Source organism: Octodon degus, unplaced genomic scaffold (genome assembly GCF_000260255.1).
Source record: "Octodon degus isolate 3935 unplaced genomic scaffold, OctDeg1.0 scaffold00032, whole genome shotgun sequence".
NCBI classification, from domain to species: domain Eukaryota; kingdom Metazoa; phylum Chordata; class Mammalia; order Rodentia; family Octodontidae; genus Octodon; species Octodon degus.
This window is the reverse complement of record NW_004524608.1, coordinates 2,898,527-2,914,789: the sequence shown is the minus strand read 5'-3', so window position 1 is coordinate 2,914,789 and position 16,263 is coordinate 2,898,527. Positions and strand designations below refer to the sequence as shown.

At 48.3% G+C, this 16,263-nt stretch overlaps 1 protein-coding gene across 3 annotated transcripts in view; it reads right to left on the bottom strand.

Annotated features, from left to right (window-relative positions):
- Positions 1 to 1,404: 1,404 nt before the first annotated feature.
- The window catches only part of Adar (adenosine deaminase, RNA specific), a 76,656-nt gene continuing 61,797 nt past the window's right edge, over positions 1,405 to 16,263 (bottom strand). For 2 of the 3 annotated variants that reach the window (XM_004629805.2, XM_023713743.1), the window contains exons 7-15: positions 9,006 to 9,231; positions 8,581 to 8,752; positions 8,147 to 8,240; positions 7,364 to 7,486; positions 6,969 to 7,102; positions 5,154 to 5,336; positions 4,599 to 4,711; positions 4,164 to 4,291; positions 1,405 to 4,016 (exon numbers count right to left, since the gene is read on the bottom strand). In XM_004629805.2, the coding sequence (XP_004629862.1) occupies positions 3,770 to 4,016; positions 4,164 to 4,291; positions 4,599 to 4,711; positions 5,154 to 5,336; positions 6,969 to 7,102; positions 7,364 to 7,486; positions 8,147 to 8,240; positions 8,581 to 8,752; positions 9,006 to 9,231 (1,420 nt within the window). In that variant the 3' untranslated portion in view covers positions 1,405 to 3,769. The remainder of the gene's footprint in view (positions 4,017 to 4,163; positions 4,292 to 4,598; positions 4,712 to 5,153; positions 5,337 to 6,968; positions 7,103 to 7,363; positions 7,487 to 8,146; positions 8,241 to 8,580; positions 8,753 to 9,005; positions 9,232 to 16,263) is intronic. The other variant, XM_012514434.2, reaches the window with a different exon arrangement.

The window sequence follows — 16,263 nt, the reverse complement described above, 5'->3', positions numbered from 1 at the left end:
TATTTATCAGGAAGTGGCTGAGTGAGTGGGCCTAGGATAGACAGAGCCCAGAAATGGGCCCCAGGAAGACTGAGAAGCCAAGGCTGAAAATGGTGGGCTCATCAGGCCCCTGATCCTGAAAATGAGGTTAAGCTGTGGGGCTGAGGCTACAGCTCAGAGGCAGAGTGCAAGCTCAGCACAAGCCACATTGACTTTCCATGTCCAGCGCTGCGAAAAGCAAACTGCGGACCCCTGAGAAGAGAAAGATGCAGGATGGACAGCAACTGGAAGGCAGGGCGGGCCTGCTTCCTGCTGCCCTGAGCTGGGGGAGAGGACCCCACTTGCTCCCTCCAGCACCCACTGCATGTGCATTCTCCCCTCAGCCCAGCGCACTGCCTACTTACTAAAGCACATGAGCATCACAGTTCTCTGGGGGAACCAGGAGCTGCCTGAGGACAGGGACACTTCAATTCCTGGGCCACCAAGCCAGGCAACACTCTGCAGGCTTTAAGTTAAAAATTTCTCACTTCCAACACTTTCAGCCCCCCATGAAACTGTGTGGGGTCCTGGTTCCTATGCGTTAGGCTCCCAAACATTTTACTGGCTCTTGTGGCCCCAGCTGTCCCATCTGGATCAGGATTAGGGCAGTTTCACAGTGACTTAGTTTCACTCTTTGCTACTTTTTTTTTTTTTTTTTGTATTTGGTACAGGATCTCTCCATAGCTGACTCATAGTGATCCTGTTTTCAGTGTCCCCAGCCCTGGGATGACAGGCGTGTGCCACCACGCCAACTCAGCAGCTGGCTCAGTGGGCCTGGTGGCGGGGCCGGCACAGCACATGGTGCTGAGGTTTGAACCCCAAGTCTATCTCATGGGCCCCCTGTTAGCTAATTTATATCCACTGGTATGCTAGCAATGTTAAAAGGTCAAGGACGGGTCTTCCAGAAATCTTGGGAGTGAGTTACAATGTAGACAGAGTAGGTAAAATTCAAGATAAAAATTTCAATGCTACAGTGTGAGAAAGCAAAGCCTGTCCTGGTCCCACATCTCCTTACAAGGAAAACAGCTGGGGAGGGGTAGAGAAACAGCTCTCAGAGAACAGGAATCATGAGTCCTCTCCTATTCTGGGCCTTGACATCCTGCATATTAGGCCCCAAGGGGGCCTGACAGGGGCCCCCATTGGTGGCTCTGACAGGGGGGTGGGGGTGGGGGGAACAACACAAGGTGCCCAATGGATCCCACCCTGCCCGAAGCAGCTCGCCGACCCACCAGGCTCTTCACAGTGCCTTTTCTGTAGCTGGAGGGATGACCTCCCCAAGTTCTGTCAGATGCAGCTGGTGATGTTAGCCCAAGTCCCAGGACCACAGGTTCTCGGTCCCCACTTTTCATCTCCCCCACAAAATCAAGACTTGAAGCTTTCTAACAATTCAGATTTATCTTTGTTTTTATTCATGAGGAATGTATACTTTTAGAATCAAGGGGCACAAAAAGCAGAATCATAAAACTGGACTGCAGCCATCATGGCACCAAGGCTATGCTTGGGCTCTTCCCTACTCTGCTCTTGGGGTCACTGCCAAGACCCCAAAGCCAACAAAGTCCCTTCAACTGGAGTAAAGGAAACAGCTTCAAGCACTGACAAGTGATTATTCACAGAATGCACAATAGCCACAGTTCAGACAAATCAACTACAAAATCATTAAAAAGAATGGGGGAGGGGACCTTGCTTATAAAAAACAAAGATTGGACAGAAAGTGAACACTGGGTAGAAGCTCTGCCTCAGTCCTGTGACTGGTGGGTAGGGACTGGCACGGCTCGTTTCCCGCAGGTGTGTGGGATGCTTTGCTCTCTCCCCACAGCAGAAATGGAATGTTCCAAGTTTGCTAGATATGAGGAACTCTGATCTTTCGAGAGCCCCTGTGCCCTTGGGAAAGCAGAGGCAGCTGAGTCAGAGCTCTGCCAGAACTCTAATGCCCAAGAGGACCAGAGGGCCAAACATCCTGAGCTATCAGTAGCCTCCAGCCGAAAAACCCAGGGGAGAAGCTTCCGTCCAATGGCTGGGCCCACAACACTGCTCTTCCCCAGAGGCACCTGCCAGGACTAATTTAATGTGCCTTCAGCTGATATTCCAAGCTGGCGATGTGCACAAAGCCAGGGAGCGAGCCTCTTCCATCCCAAAGACAGGCACAAATTCTCCACCAGCTCCTTGGGATGCTTTTGTGTTCTGCAAAAATGACCTCAGTGTATTTTAAAAACTTGTATGTTGGTCAATTTTTGGTCATAGGTACTGAGTGTAAGTAGCCACAATAAAAGTGCAAACATGGATATATCTACGGTTGAACAGGTGGGTGAACCAGACAGCAGCTTGTGGGGTGAGGGAGGCACACCAAAAATTGTGTGAGGGTCCAGGTGCAGCCCCATCCCAGGTGCAGCCAAGCACACCGGGCTGACGGAGCCCTGGAGGCTGAGCCTTCCCAGGGCCTCGAGGCTCTGATCACAGACTCAAGTAGGGCTGAGGTGTAGACAAAGGAGTCCCGAGAGTTTGAGGAAGACCTGCCCTTTCACCTGCATGTACTGTCTCCCCAACAGTAGGAGGACCCCAGGCCTGTGCCCTGCCCCCAGCTTCTAAAGCCATAGCCAAATAAAAACACTTGGATTAATGGGAAAAAAAAGTACATCTGAATTTTAAATCAGTGCAACTAAAGCAAAGAATCAACATCTCTGACGTTCTTTTTAAAAACTCTTAATTTACACATGGCTTAGTCAACTTCCCTTGATACCAATGCCTCAAGAAATATTATACCAGATGCAACAGTGATCTGACCCAACATGATTTTTCTGCCCTTATTCTAAGTCCTGACCATCTGAGCAGAGATGATGCGCCCTCTACAATTTGTCCTGGATTTTCTCCTCGCAGTTGGCTGAGGTCTACAGCCCTCCCCCTCTGCACAGGCAGAGCCTGTTCCTAGGAATGCGTTAGACGGAAGGGCAGAGGGGAGTGTGGTGATGCTCCGAGGAATGTCTGTGCCATCTTGTAGGGGAAACCGAGCTACTGCTTGGGCAACTGGCCTTGCCCACCCTGGCTGGCTGGCCGCTTCCCTGCTGCCTGGGGAAGGGACACACTTTCTGAGCAGCAGCTTCCCCGGGCTGCAGTGCAAGATTCCATCACTGCAGAGGATCTGCAGATGCCAATCACACTCCCATGGGCACTGGCCATTAGCTCACCCACAGTTTTCAACTCCTGCCCTTGTAAACATTGCACTAAACTCTTCAAGCTCACCTTTTTACCCTCTGGGGTGGGGAGGGTGAAACCTGATGATCACAGGAAGGAGTCTCAGGAGGGAAGTACAGCGGCCGTGGGATCCATGAATGAAACCATGAGTTCCTGACATGATTTTCAGAGAACCAACTGGAACTTAATCAAGTCCACAAGAGGTCAGTGTAGCAAACACAGGAAAAGGATAATGGAAAACAAAACAAACTTAAGGGGAAGTGAGCAGCAGGTGCTTAATGACTGTGTATGCTTTGGGTGGAAAGATAAACCCTTTTTCCTTCCTCTAAGTCTGTTTTTTTCCTTGGGAAAAGAGAAGCCTGACTAGGCCCTGCCTAGAAATCCCCAAGAAAGCAGGATAAATGGGGATCCACAGTCTTCAGTACCAGCAATGATGACTCCATTAAAAAAAAAAAAAAAAAAAAGGAAAACCAAAACAAAACAACTGTGAAAGTCCTGACCAATGTGATGAGGAATTCGTGGAATGCTACAACCTCCCTCTAACTAGTGCAAGCCCAGGCCCTCAGTCATTGGGCACGGGGCAGAGATAAAAGTTCTTTTCCTCCTGGGGTTTGCTTATCCAGTTCCCATAGCCCATGTCCTTCAGGCTTTTTTTGAAGTAGTTCTTGGTTATCTCATAGTCACGGGCAGCTTTCTTGGCCTCACCATAGGAGAGTTTCAGTAAATCCCTGCGGTAACGGAAGGAGCAGAGCTTCTTAAATTGAAGAAAAATGTTCTTCTTGGACACCCGGGACAATTCATTCCGTGGCCTGGGGACAAAAGCACTTGTTACTCATCTGGGTCAGCAGTGGCAGAGCCCACGTGGAAGAGTGGGGGCAGAGCAGGTGGCCCCTGCACTCTGCAGCTGGGCTGCCAGGAGCTCAGCCTGCTTCTCTGGTGCCCTCCCACCTCCTCACCCATCCACGGTGCCCCTCGTGCCATCCAGGATCTCTAGGTCATAACCATCAGCCAAACACCAGTTGACGCTGGTCTCCTTAGTCTTCCCGGACTGCCTTTTAGAATCATATACGCTGACCCGGCCCACCTGGAGAGAGGAGGGAGAACCTGTGAGGATACAGTTTGGAAAGAGGGACTCAAGACTCACACGAAAGAGGGCATGTGCGGCTGCGATCCCTCCCCCTTTATCTACATGTGTTTGGCTGTGACCAGGCAGATGCTACACACACTGACTTGACATCAATTCAGACTAATTCTAGACTAAAGGAGGAAAGAGTAAGCTCTTGGTGCACCCACAAAGGCTCCCCTTCCCCACACTGTACACTTCTTCTCTGCTGACAGGATTGCTTGAAAAGAAGAAAAAGCCAAGAGAAAATACAATGGGGTTAGAGCACCTTGGGGTGGTTGACAATAAAGGGGTATCGCAGTCCATCCTCAAATGCATTCCCATCTCTTGTCACACGACAGCAAATAGCACGGGTCAGATGCCCTTGGCTGAAAAGGTAACCTGGGTACAAAGAAAGAAATGTATACACCCGTGTTTGCACCAGATCCTAACAAGAGGCAGAGGCATGTGGGGAGTCCCAAGGCACAAAACAGAGATATCAGGACAGAGAAGTCACTGTGGCTCCCCAGGACACAAAAAGTGGGACTATAACATATTTGAGTACCAAATGGAAGATTCCAGGTGAGGCCCAGGCTGGGGAGAACAAGGGAGCAAAGACCCTGCCATTGTAAATGGCCGGTTTCTTTAGTGCACCTTGGGAAAGACCGCCTGGCACGCCTTCCTACCTGTGTAGACGGGGCTCTCAGAACCATTACTGCTTACTGGGTCAAGCTTGCTTTGCAAAGGGGAGGCATCCTATCAACACCTGGCGATGAAGCTTGAGGTCTGCTGGGATTTGGGCCAAGAAGGGCAGATGGGTTCCAGTTCCAAGTAGGCCCCTTACCCAGTGTGACAGATTTGAGATACACAGGATTGAGGAAGTGGGTCAACAGTGCCCCCTGTAGGCCCAGCACGTTCCAGCGCAGGATTTTGTCACTACATGACATGGTCCGGAGTCTCTCCCCAAGCCGAATGCCATCCCACGTAGGCACAATGTCACTGGACTCTACAGGGATTGTGCCTTCCCCTGCAGGAGAGACTTGGGTCAGCACCAGACAGATCCAAGGACCAAACCCCTCCCCGGCACTGACTGTTGCTGTGCGCTATGCCTAGTGCTGGGTGACAGTGATGAGTAGACTTCAGTACGATCCTAGTCCTCCTGTGACGCTCCCAGGGGGAGGGCCAGGAGACACACAAAACATGCAAGCCTGTGCACCTGCAGGACCCTACATGCTCTGTGCTTTGAAGCACTTGAGGGAGCTATGCTAGAGGACACTTGGGAAAATCTCCGGGGCAGGAGAGTAGGGGCAGCTGTGGCATCAGCAAGAAGGAGCAGGTGGAGTGAGTGGCACCAACCCAGTGAACAGCAGGAGCCAAAGCCCTATGGCTGACAGGGCTGGGTGGTTCAGGGAGCTGCCTGAAGAGCAGGTGCACCTGCAGGGCTCGTGCACGAGAGGGAGGATGGCGTGGGTGGGCGGAGGCTCAAGTCACGGCAGGGTCTACTCTTCTAGAGTGCAGAGGGAAACTATGACAGGATGTTCATGTTATTTTTTTTGTTTCAAAAACAGTAATGGCTTTATTGCGATATGTCTATGTACCATATAATTCATCTCTGTAAGACCTAAAATTCAGTGATTTTTAGTATCTGCATAGTTGTGCATCCATCACTATCATGAACTTGAGGACATTTTATCACCTTCCAAAATACCTTCTGCCTACTCTCACTTTTCTCCAGCCCTAGCGCTGGGCAACCCCTAACAGATTTCTTCTCTCTATGACCTGTCTGTTCTGGGCATTGCACATAGATGCACATGCTATGTGATCTTCTGAGACTGGCTGTTTTCATTCAGCACAGTATGTTCAAGATTCGCCCATGCAGTGCATGAATACTTCCTTTCTTCCATGGCCACAGAGCATTCCATGTATGGAAGTACGGCACTGTGCCCCTGCATTCATCAAGGGATGGATGTTGCTATCCACATTCCTTGACTAGCTTTGCGGTCAGATGATTTAGTCTCTGTGGTGCAGTGGGAGTGCTGGCTCCTAAGCTTATGCCTCGGGTCAGGGATGGCGAACCTTTTGGAGACTGAGTGCCCAAACTGCAGTTAAACCTGAATAGTGAAGTTTTAGTTTTAAAAAACACCTCGTTAACATATTTTATTTTAAAAGAAAAAAGACATGTGTGCTCTAAGTTCACCACCACTGCTTTAGGGTACCCAGCAGGGAGGTGACATGATCTATATCTGAGGACCACTGGGATGGGTGAAGATGTGAAGAGGGAACAGCAGTGACCTGAGGAGACGGAAGGGGGTGCTGGAAGGCAGGAGAGGTGACGGTGCTGGTGGACAGGGTGCATCACTGCAGCCCACAGGACACGAGAGCCAGACCCTTGATGTCACTTCTGCCACCATTGCCCAGGCTACCTATCCATCCCACGGCATGCAGACGCCCCAGGAGGATGACTCCTGCTTGTTTGCAGCCAGACCCTCTCTGCTGAGATCTAGTGTGGCAAAGTCCCCACCCACCAAGCTCACATCCTCAAGATAGAAAGCCCCTCTTCCTGCTGGCCTCCCCACCTGGGTCTTCTGCCTTGCTCAGTGACCCAAGGCAAACCCTGCAAACCGGGTTGTGGGATGGAGGCAGGATGCACGTCACTCACCATTCTCCACCTTTGTACGGAGCTTGCCTTGTTTGGGATTCTCAAAGACAGGGTAGTGGCGGGAATCTGTGCTTTCCACAGCCCGATCACTACAGGACTTGTCAAAGAGGGCGCCATCTCCACAGGGCGCAGTGCTGCAAAACAGGGGTGTCCACTGAACACCCTCCCTCCCCACTCACCAGCCAACTTCCCTCCTCTTCCCAGGGCTCAAAGGTAGCTGTGGTCAGAGCCAGGAGCATGGTCTGAGCCTGCCATGGGTAAAGGGGGCAGAGTATGTGGGAGTCATGGGATGTGGGCTTGTGGACAAGGTCAGGTTCAGTGGTCAGGACAATGTGGGGACACTCTCCTGGGGGCTTGGTGGGGCCTGCTCTGGCAAGGGCAAAGGTGCTACAGACCTGATATAGAGATGAAATGAAACGGACTTTTTTATTTGGAGTTTTTCTCCTCCTCGAGCAAGCTCAAATATACTATCCTTCGCTGTCTGGGGGTTGTATTTCATTAACTCACTGTAGAGAAACCTGCAAAAACAAAGTGTGGTCAGGAAGGCACGTCCCATTCTGGAGAGAGTGCCCCGGGGCCTCTACAACCTGACTTAATTGCGCCTCAAGGAAGGAAAAGCCACCCAGGGCACACTTCTGGGGAGGGGGCAGCTCGAGGTGGCAGGGGCTTTAGCAGTGCAAGACGCAACGGTAGCTGTGTGGGTCCATTTCCTTTCTGTGGAGGTCACGTTGCTATGGCCATTATGGGGATTTCAGAGAAAACTGACTGAAGGCTTACAGGAGCCTGTTGCTTCTCCCCAAGGTCCTCCCTTCATATAGTAAAGACAAGATGAACCAGAGGAGAAAAGGGGAAGAGTGCCCAGGCTGTTGACAGGTCCTCAAAAGGAGATGGAAGGCCCCTTCATCCCCAGGGCCATTTTGAGTTTTGAAGAACGATATGAAGTAGAGTGAGCAGCAAAAGGCCTAGAAACAGGCTGGGAGGCAGAAGCAGCCGGGCGAGAGGACTTACGGCCTAGGAGAGGTTCCAGTGTCTGGGTTAATGCTGAAGGGTACACCTGGCCAGGCAGGGTCTTAGTCTCCTGGGGGCAGGAGCTGGGGTGCCCTGATGAGCCAAAAGGCAGTTGGGCAAGAGGTACCTGGGACTCAGCCAGGCCAAGAGGCCACTCCGACCTCGCTCACCTGATGAAACCCCTCCGGGAGATAATTTCTGCATGGCAGTCGTTGACAGTTTCTCCCTTCAGGCTGAGAGAATCTCCTTTCACGCAGCGATTCCCTGGGAAGATATTTAAAGCAGAATGGAATAATCAATGGAAAAAGAAGCTGTATGTTCTTAAAGCCTGAAGGCAGGGCCAGCCCCAACTGACCAAGGACCTCATGAGCTGACTGCAGCTAAAACATAACAGAGGTTAGGCATCCTTTACCCAAATGCTTGAAACCAGGGGCTTTGGATTTCACAGTAACTACAGAGCTTGCCGACATTTTTGTGCCACTGTGCTGGTACATAGGGATGGCTAGCTGTGTGAAACAAGTCTTTTGCCCCTACCTCGTACTTGTCGCATGGACTCTAGCAAAAGTTGAGGAGGTCCTGCTTCTAGCCCCCTGGGAACACGCACCTGTCCCCAAGCTGACCACGACACCCATGTCCTCAGAGTCTTTCTTCATAATGATGGCAGCCAGGATCTTCCGGCCAAGCAAGGAGGGCTGGAAGCTGTTGGTGAGGGTGTTGAAGCACCGGTGGCTCAGCATCGCTATTTGGTCGTGGAAGGTGCTGCCAGTGAGTGGAAGCTGTGGGACAGGAGACAGTGTCAGGGCCATGCAGCCATGTCCATGTCCACCATGCTTCACAGTGGATAGGAGGTCACGGTCTACTGTGAGTCATCTTCCCCCTCTCACCTCTAGTGTCCCCATTATTGCTGCATTGCGACTAGTGCTAACACCTAGGAGCAATTCACATGACAGCAGTGACCAGCCAACTCCACTCAGGAGCTGCAAGACCCCTCCCCCCAGAAAAGAGAGCACCAAAAGTAGACGTCTTAACTGTCTTTGGCTGTGCATCTGGGGACCTGGAGAGGAGGAGCATAGTTCTTCTGAGACTGGCCCCTGTCACTGGGGTTACCTCTGTGAAACCCATGCGTTCTGCCTTCTCGTTCTCCCCAATCAAGACACGGAGGGCCGCGTCAGCTGCTTCCTGCTTGCCTTGCTTCTTGCTGTGCGCGCACACGGCTGGAAACCAGCGGCCCCCAACTTTTGCTTGGTAAACAAACCTTTAGGAAGAGAAACAGGATGAAGACAGGCACCAGACCTTGATAGCTGGGTTAGTTTTGCTTAAGAAGGGATTTTTTTTTTTTTTCCTCCGAATGCCTCAGGGCAGGTTTGGCTGGCTTGAGTTGTGGGGATCGAACCACAGCAACTTGAGCCTGACTGTTTTGTTGAAGCAGCCACTTAAAGAACTGAGCTAAGGGGCAAACCCCCTAGTCCCCTAGTTTTGCTTAAGATATGGTTAGTCTTTTTTTTTTTTTTTTTTTTTTTTGCAGAACTGGAGATTGAACTCAGGCCCTTGTGCTGGCCAGGGAAGCGCTTATTCCACTGAGCCATCTCTCCAGCCCCGAAATGGTCAGTCTTGCAAACATATGAACCCATCAGACTTGCAGGTCCATTTCTATGGCAGTATTTCCCAGATTGGGGTCATTTATGAATTGAAACATGATTAGTGCTAGGCCCAAATGTCACCTGAACTATTAAAATTTTTCTCTAAACCAATTCTTCAAAACTGTAAACACATTTAAAAAGGAAATTTTAGATTAGTACCATAAATGGAAAGCCAGTACCACTTGAAGGCTATAAAATGGAATATGACACAACCAATAGATTCTGACTAGATGTCGTACTGGACCTGTGAGAACTCGGAGCCTCTTGAAAGTAAAGCTAGACTGGGAAATATTAATGAAAGTCTGAAGTACTAGCACCAAATGTGGACTTTCTTCTTAGGCAGAAACGAGAAAGGAATAAAGTTCTCCCTAGATGAATCACTCTTACTTAATACTCTTATTTTTAAAGTATCTACAGGGCCGGGGAGAAGCATAAGCACCTGCCTGACAAGTGCAAGGTCCTGAGTTCAATTCCTCGCTGAATTGGAGAAAAAAAAAAACAAAGAAAGAAAAGAAAGAAACCCATGTGCATTTCCTCATCTAGCTCCTGATGAGCTCTCAAAGTCTTCACCCAGGAGGTTATTATGTCAAGATGTGCTGCAGGCCAGGGATCAAGCTTTCCTGGCCTGTTTTTCAGTGATGACTGGTAGGCTCTTGGTGGACATGGGCAATGCGAGAATGGATCTGGACCCAGAGGCTCTGCTGACAGTGATACCTACAAGGTGGGCAGGGGATTGGCCCCCCGTGGCTTTCTGCAAACACAGAGGAAGAGCATAAAGGAGCCAAATACCTTGGAAATCTATCAGGTGAAGCTTCAAGAATCCCGGCTTCCAACTAGATCCTAATTCATTGGTGGGAATCCCAGCTTTGATTTAATTTTTTTTTTTTTGGAACCGGGGATTGAACTCACACCCTTGTGCTTGCCAGGGAAGCACTTATTTTACTGAGCCATCTCCCCAGCCCCACCAGCTTTAAACTCAGATTTTAAGATTATGCAGTTATAATGCTTTAGGGTTGTGTCATCCCAAATGGTAGCCTCTGACAGCTATATGAGCCTATTGTGTTTAAATCAATTAAAATTAAACATAATTAATAATTAAGTCCCTCAGTCACACTAGCCACAGTTCAAGTGCTCTATAACCACATGTGGTGGGTGGTTAGCCTTTTTAGCAGAATGAATTAAAGTGACAGCAATAATTGTGAATAATTGCTTTAAGAGGTTTGGCCACAAGAGAAAGAATTGAGATGGTACCTGGAAGGGAAATATGGGGTCCCACAGGGACCGTTTTTTAAAAATGGTCATGTGCCTGTTTATAGGCTGATGGAAAAACCGTAGAGAGGTGGCCAAAATCGATGTGGGGGGCTGGCGAGATGGCTCAGTGGTCTAAAGCACCTACTTGGAACAAGCTTGGCAAAGCACAGGGACCACGGTTCGATCCCCCAGCACCACATGCCAGCCAGCCCCGCCCCCTGGTGGGCTGAGCTGGCCACACACACACACACACACACACACACACTAAAAAAATAAATGTTTTTTTTTTTTTTTTTTTTAAAGATTTATTTATTTATTTATTATTTATTTATTTAGTGTGTGTGTGGCCAGCTCAGCCCACCAGGGGGCAGGGCTGGCTGGCATGTGGTGCTGGGGGATTGAACCAAGGTCCCTGTGTTTTGCTTAGCTTAGCTTGTTCTAAGTAGGTGCCTTAGACCACTGAGCCATCTCACCAGCCCCAATAAATAAATGTTTAAAAAAAAAAAAAAAAAAACAAAATCGATGTGGGGCCAGGAGAGGCTGAAGAGCAGACAGGAGGAAAGAATGTGCAGGACCCAGGAGCAGGCAGAAGGTGCTTCCTTCACATGTGCTGGCAGATACGGTTCAGGACAGGAGGTGGCTTGGTAATGACGGTTATTTCTCATATGATTATTGCTTTTTTCTCAAGTGGTAGGTAAAGTTGTGAGTTTAGAGGGACTGAGGTTTTTTGGTGGGAATCTAACACAAAGGTCCAAGATGGTTCTCTCTGAGTAGGAAAGAAAATTTAGTAAAGATGTCAGGAAAGGGAACAGTGTGAGGAGCAGGAAAGTGCCTCCATAGAGCGCCTCCCATAGCTCTCCATGACCTCTGTGGTAAAGCACCAGCTGACCCACGGCTGGCCCCAGGCCCACCCCTTGGGCGCCAGGACGCCCTGCTCACTGTGTTCTCCTCCTGCTAGGAATACACAGGTATCTCTTGGCATCCATGGGGAATGAGGTCCAGCCACTCCATAAGCACCAAAATTAGAGGATGTGCAAATCCTTTATATAAAATGGCATATTATTTGCATGGGACCTAAACAATGTTCCAGTATACTCAGAATCATCTTTAGATCTAGCATCTAATACAATGTAAGTACTTTTCGTATTGGATGGCTTAGGGAAAAATAACGAAATAAGTCTGTATATGTTCAGTACAGATGCAGTCAACAACTTTTCAATCTGTGCTTGGTTGAATCCGTAGACACAGGACCCACAGATACAGAGGGCTTGCTGCACTATGTCCTGTGCTTACAGACCTTTCTCTCCTGGGAATCCTTAAGGGTCAGCTCAGGAGTCACATCGTGTGGAAGCCCTTCTTTTCTAAGTCAAGTCAGGATGCAGATCCTCACTTCAGGCAACCTGAGCCCTTTGTCATACTTATTATCATTATTATCATTATTATTATTTTAGGTACTTAGACAGGGTCTACAGGGTCTCACTATATAGTTCAGACTCACAGTGATCCTTCTGTTTTCAGCCTCCCAAGTGCTGGGATGACAGATGTGCGCCACCACGCAATTGCTGTCTCAGCACACCCCAGGGGTGGGGCCCACATAGCAGGCCAGTATGGAACCCCGGCCCCTGTGTCTGCCTAAGCAGGTGCTTTAATCTGCTGAGCTATCTGGCTGACCCTGTCATACTTACTAGACACGAGCTAATACACCTTTGTGGTGACGCTGTTAGTAGTAGACAGAAGCACTCTGTGGAGGGACACCATCTACGAAGCCTCTAGGATAGTCCAGGTAAGAGAAGACAGCAGCTTAGATGGGAGCATTGATACTGAGGTAGGGAACTGTCCATGTTGGGCTGGGACTGTAGCTCAGTGGTAAAGCACCTGGCTAAGCATGTGCAAGGTTGGGGAAGGGGGAGGGGGTTAGGCCTACATCCAAAAAAAAAAAAAGACAAAGAAAAAGAAAAAAGCAAAGCAGAAAAAAGTACAGGTGCAACCAATAGAAATTAAGACTGGTCTGGCTGCAGGAGGTGAAGGGCATGGAACGGAGAAAAGGTGACCCTCAAGTTACTGGTTGGAGCCCTTAGACAGACAGTGATTTCATTTATTGAGACAGAACTTATTGTGGGAGAAGAGCTGAAGAGGGAAAAACTCAAGAGTTCTGCTTTGGGCTTGCCATGCCAAAGTGTCTGGCTAAGCAGAAATGACAAGGACACATTTTGTAAGAGGATCTCCAGTGTAGGCAAGGTCTGGGCTAGAGATGCTCTTAGCACTCTCAGTGCTCCAATGATAAAAGTCATGAAATCAGTTAAGGTCATCAAGGCATAAAGGAAAAACAGAGGACACAGCACAATTCACATGAGGAAGGAAGACCCACGTTACTGGGTGTGAAGGTCAATAATCAGCTATCCATTAGCACCGCCCCCATAAAGTGTAAGCAACCCTGACTCCCCAGGAGAGCTGAGGCTGCCTCAGTGCACTCCAGGGGCGGGGCCCGCACAGCAGGCTGGGGATGGAAACCCCAGGCCCTGCGTCTGCCTAAGCAGGTGCTTTAACCTATGGAGCTACTGGCTGGCCCTGTCATACTTATTAGATATGAGCTCATGTGCCCTTCAACGTACTGCATGCTGCTCCCATGGCAGATCCCTACATGTCTGGTGCACACTTGGGTGGCACTTTTCGTACCTTCAATTTAGCTCCTAAGAAGTTCTTACATTTTAGGGAGGCTGAGGCAGGATGCTCTAAAGTTTGTGCCCAACTGAGACCGTGTCTCAAAATAAAACATAAACAAGGGTTGGGCATGCAGCTTAGTGCATAGGGCCTGAGTTCAATCCCTAGCAGCTCCCCCTCAACCACCACCAAGGGAAGTTCTTCCATTCTGAATGAATGACTGATTTCGAGTCTCAGGAAAGATTTTATAGAAGATTTCAAAGAAGAGAAAGAAGACATGGACTGAACATATCACATGAAGGAACAAGCTTAAAGCTTGAAGTAGGGCCAGTGAGATAGCTCAGCAGACTAAATGCCTGCTTTGGCAAGCACAGGGACCAGGGTTCGATCCCGTTGATGGAGTCCAGGGCATGGTGGCACACGCCCCTGTAATCCCAACTCTGGGAGGGTGAAAACAGGAGGATTAGTACATGTCCCAGCAGTGTAGTGAGACCCTGTGTCAAACAAACAAACAAACAAACAAACAAACAAACAAAAAACAAAAGCTTGAGGTAAAAGAAAGAACCACAGGAAGAACAGCTAAAGTGAGACTGTGCCTCTCCTTCCCAGGTGGCTTCAACACAGGCCCAAGCATTCTGGCCAAATGGGCAATCAGAGGGCCTTCTGCAGCCTCCTCTAATCTGAGGGTTATAAACTGGACGATGTTGATCAAAGGGCTAAAGTTCTAATGATATTAAAAGCTCTACCAATTAAGAGCAGCAATCCCAAACAAACAACAAAAACACAAACAAAAACTGGATAAAGACAAACAAGGAATTCACAGAAAAGGAAAGGCAAATAACATAAACATGAATGATGTCACTTACTACTGAAAACAAATTTAACAACGTCTTGTTTTAATACAAGTATCTTTTGTATTGCTGTGTAGTATTCCTTAGTGTGGCTGTATCAGTTACCTCAGTCTGCAGATGATGCAGCATCAGACTACTTTTTGTCTTTTGGTACTATGAACAATGCACCAGTGAAGCCTTGGTAGGTACGTCACATTCAGAGTAAGTGTGAGCGGAGTTCAGAGGTGGCAGTACTAGGCTGAATGCATGGTTCCCACCCTCAGTGTGGTTGATAAATGCACTGTCAAAGTGTAAATTTAATTACAAAGCAAGGCTGACCACCTTTTAATTTACTAATTTACTCCTTAGCTCTTATTTGGTGAATGTGCAGTTCAAGGGCAGGTTCTCCTAGATGTCCTGACAAGTTCTTCAGAACGCTTATCTACAAAATCAGCCCTTGGGCTTCTGGGTACTGTGGTGTTTTCCCTACTCCTCCAGGTGCTCCTACACAAACTCATTTTTCTTTATCACATTTCCTAGGCTTTTTTCTGTATGACTCTGTGTTTTGTTTCTTGACAGGAAAGGCTTTGCACTTAAAGATTCTAGAAAGATCACTACTTTCTTTCTTTTTTTTGCGGAACCGGGGATTGAACTCAGACCCTTGCGCTCTACTGAGCCATCTCCCCGGCCCCATTACTTTCTACCTAGTGATTTTATCTGTCTCATTTGTCGGCCTTGGCTCTGTGGGAGTTTGGGTGCAGGGAAGAGGCAGAGCCGGATCTGGTTGTTTGGTGGACAGGCAGCCATCCTTGCTGAGTCACCCAGTGCCTCACTGATTTGAAGCTCACTGTTCCGTGTCCAAAGCTCCCATTTCTATCTGTCTGTTGTAGGTGTTCCGATGTGATCCACCAAGTAGCCTTTCTAGCCACAGACTAGTATGCCTTTTTTTTTTTTTCTTTTAAGACACAGGGGCTTGCTACACAGTTCTGGCTGGCCTGAAACTCACTGTGTAGACCAGGTTGGCCTCAAACTTGCTGCATTCCTTCTGTCTCACAACTTCCCGAGTGCTGGGATTATAGGTGTGCACTATTGTACCTGGCATTACAACATTATTTTAAAATCTGTTAGGATCAATACACCCTCTCGCCCTTCTTTTTCTGGGTTTTCTTAGTTCTTCTTACTTATATTTTATTTTATTTATTTATTATTTTGTGGAACCGGGGATTGAACTCAGGCCCTTGTGCTTGCCAGGCAAGTACTTATTCTACTGAGCTATCTGCCCGGCCTCTTACATGTATTTTATAATTATTTCAGAATCCATGTTTTTAGTTCCCAAATAAATTTCTACTGCTTAGGCAGACACAGGGACTGGGGTTTGATCCCCAGTGTGCTGCACCGGCCCCACCCCTGGGGGACACTGAGACAGTGATTGAGACGGGGCTGGTGGCATGCATCTATAATCCCAGAGCTTGGGAGGCTGAAAACAGGAGGATCACTATGAGTCTGACCTGTGTAGTGAGAACCTGAAGACCCTGTACTAAATACATTTAAAAACATTTTATTGGTGTTTCTATTGATCTGGGGGCAGCTACTATCATTAAAATGGATTTTCTTGGACTAGGGCACAGCTCTGGTAGACCAGGCCTTAGGTTTTACCTCTGGTAGGGTAAGGGGGAAAGATAAAAGATTGTGCTACCTAACATCAGAATTTTTTCTTCTATTTAATCAAATTCTCTTTTATATTCTTCTTTAGTATTTCACTCTATGTCATGACTATATATTTCCTATTAGGATTGTGCCTAGGATTTTTTTTTTTCTTTTTAATTGCTGTTTGTAATGGGTAATGTCTTCCACTACAATTCCTAACTGCTTACTGCTATATCTTTTTTTTTTTTTTTAAATTTT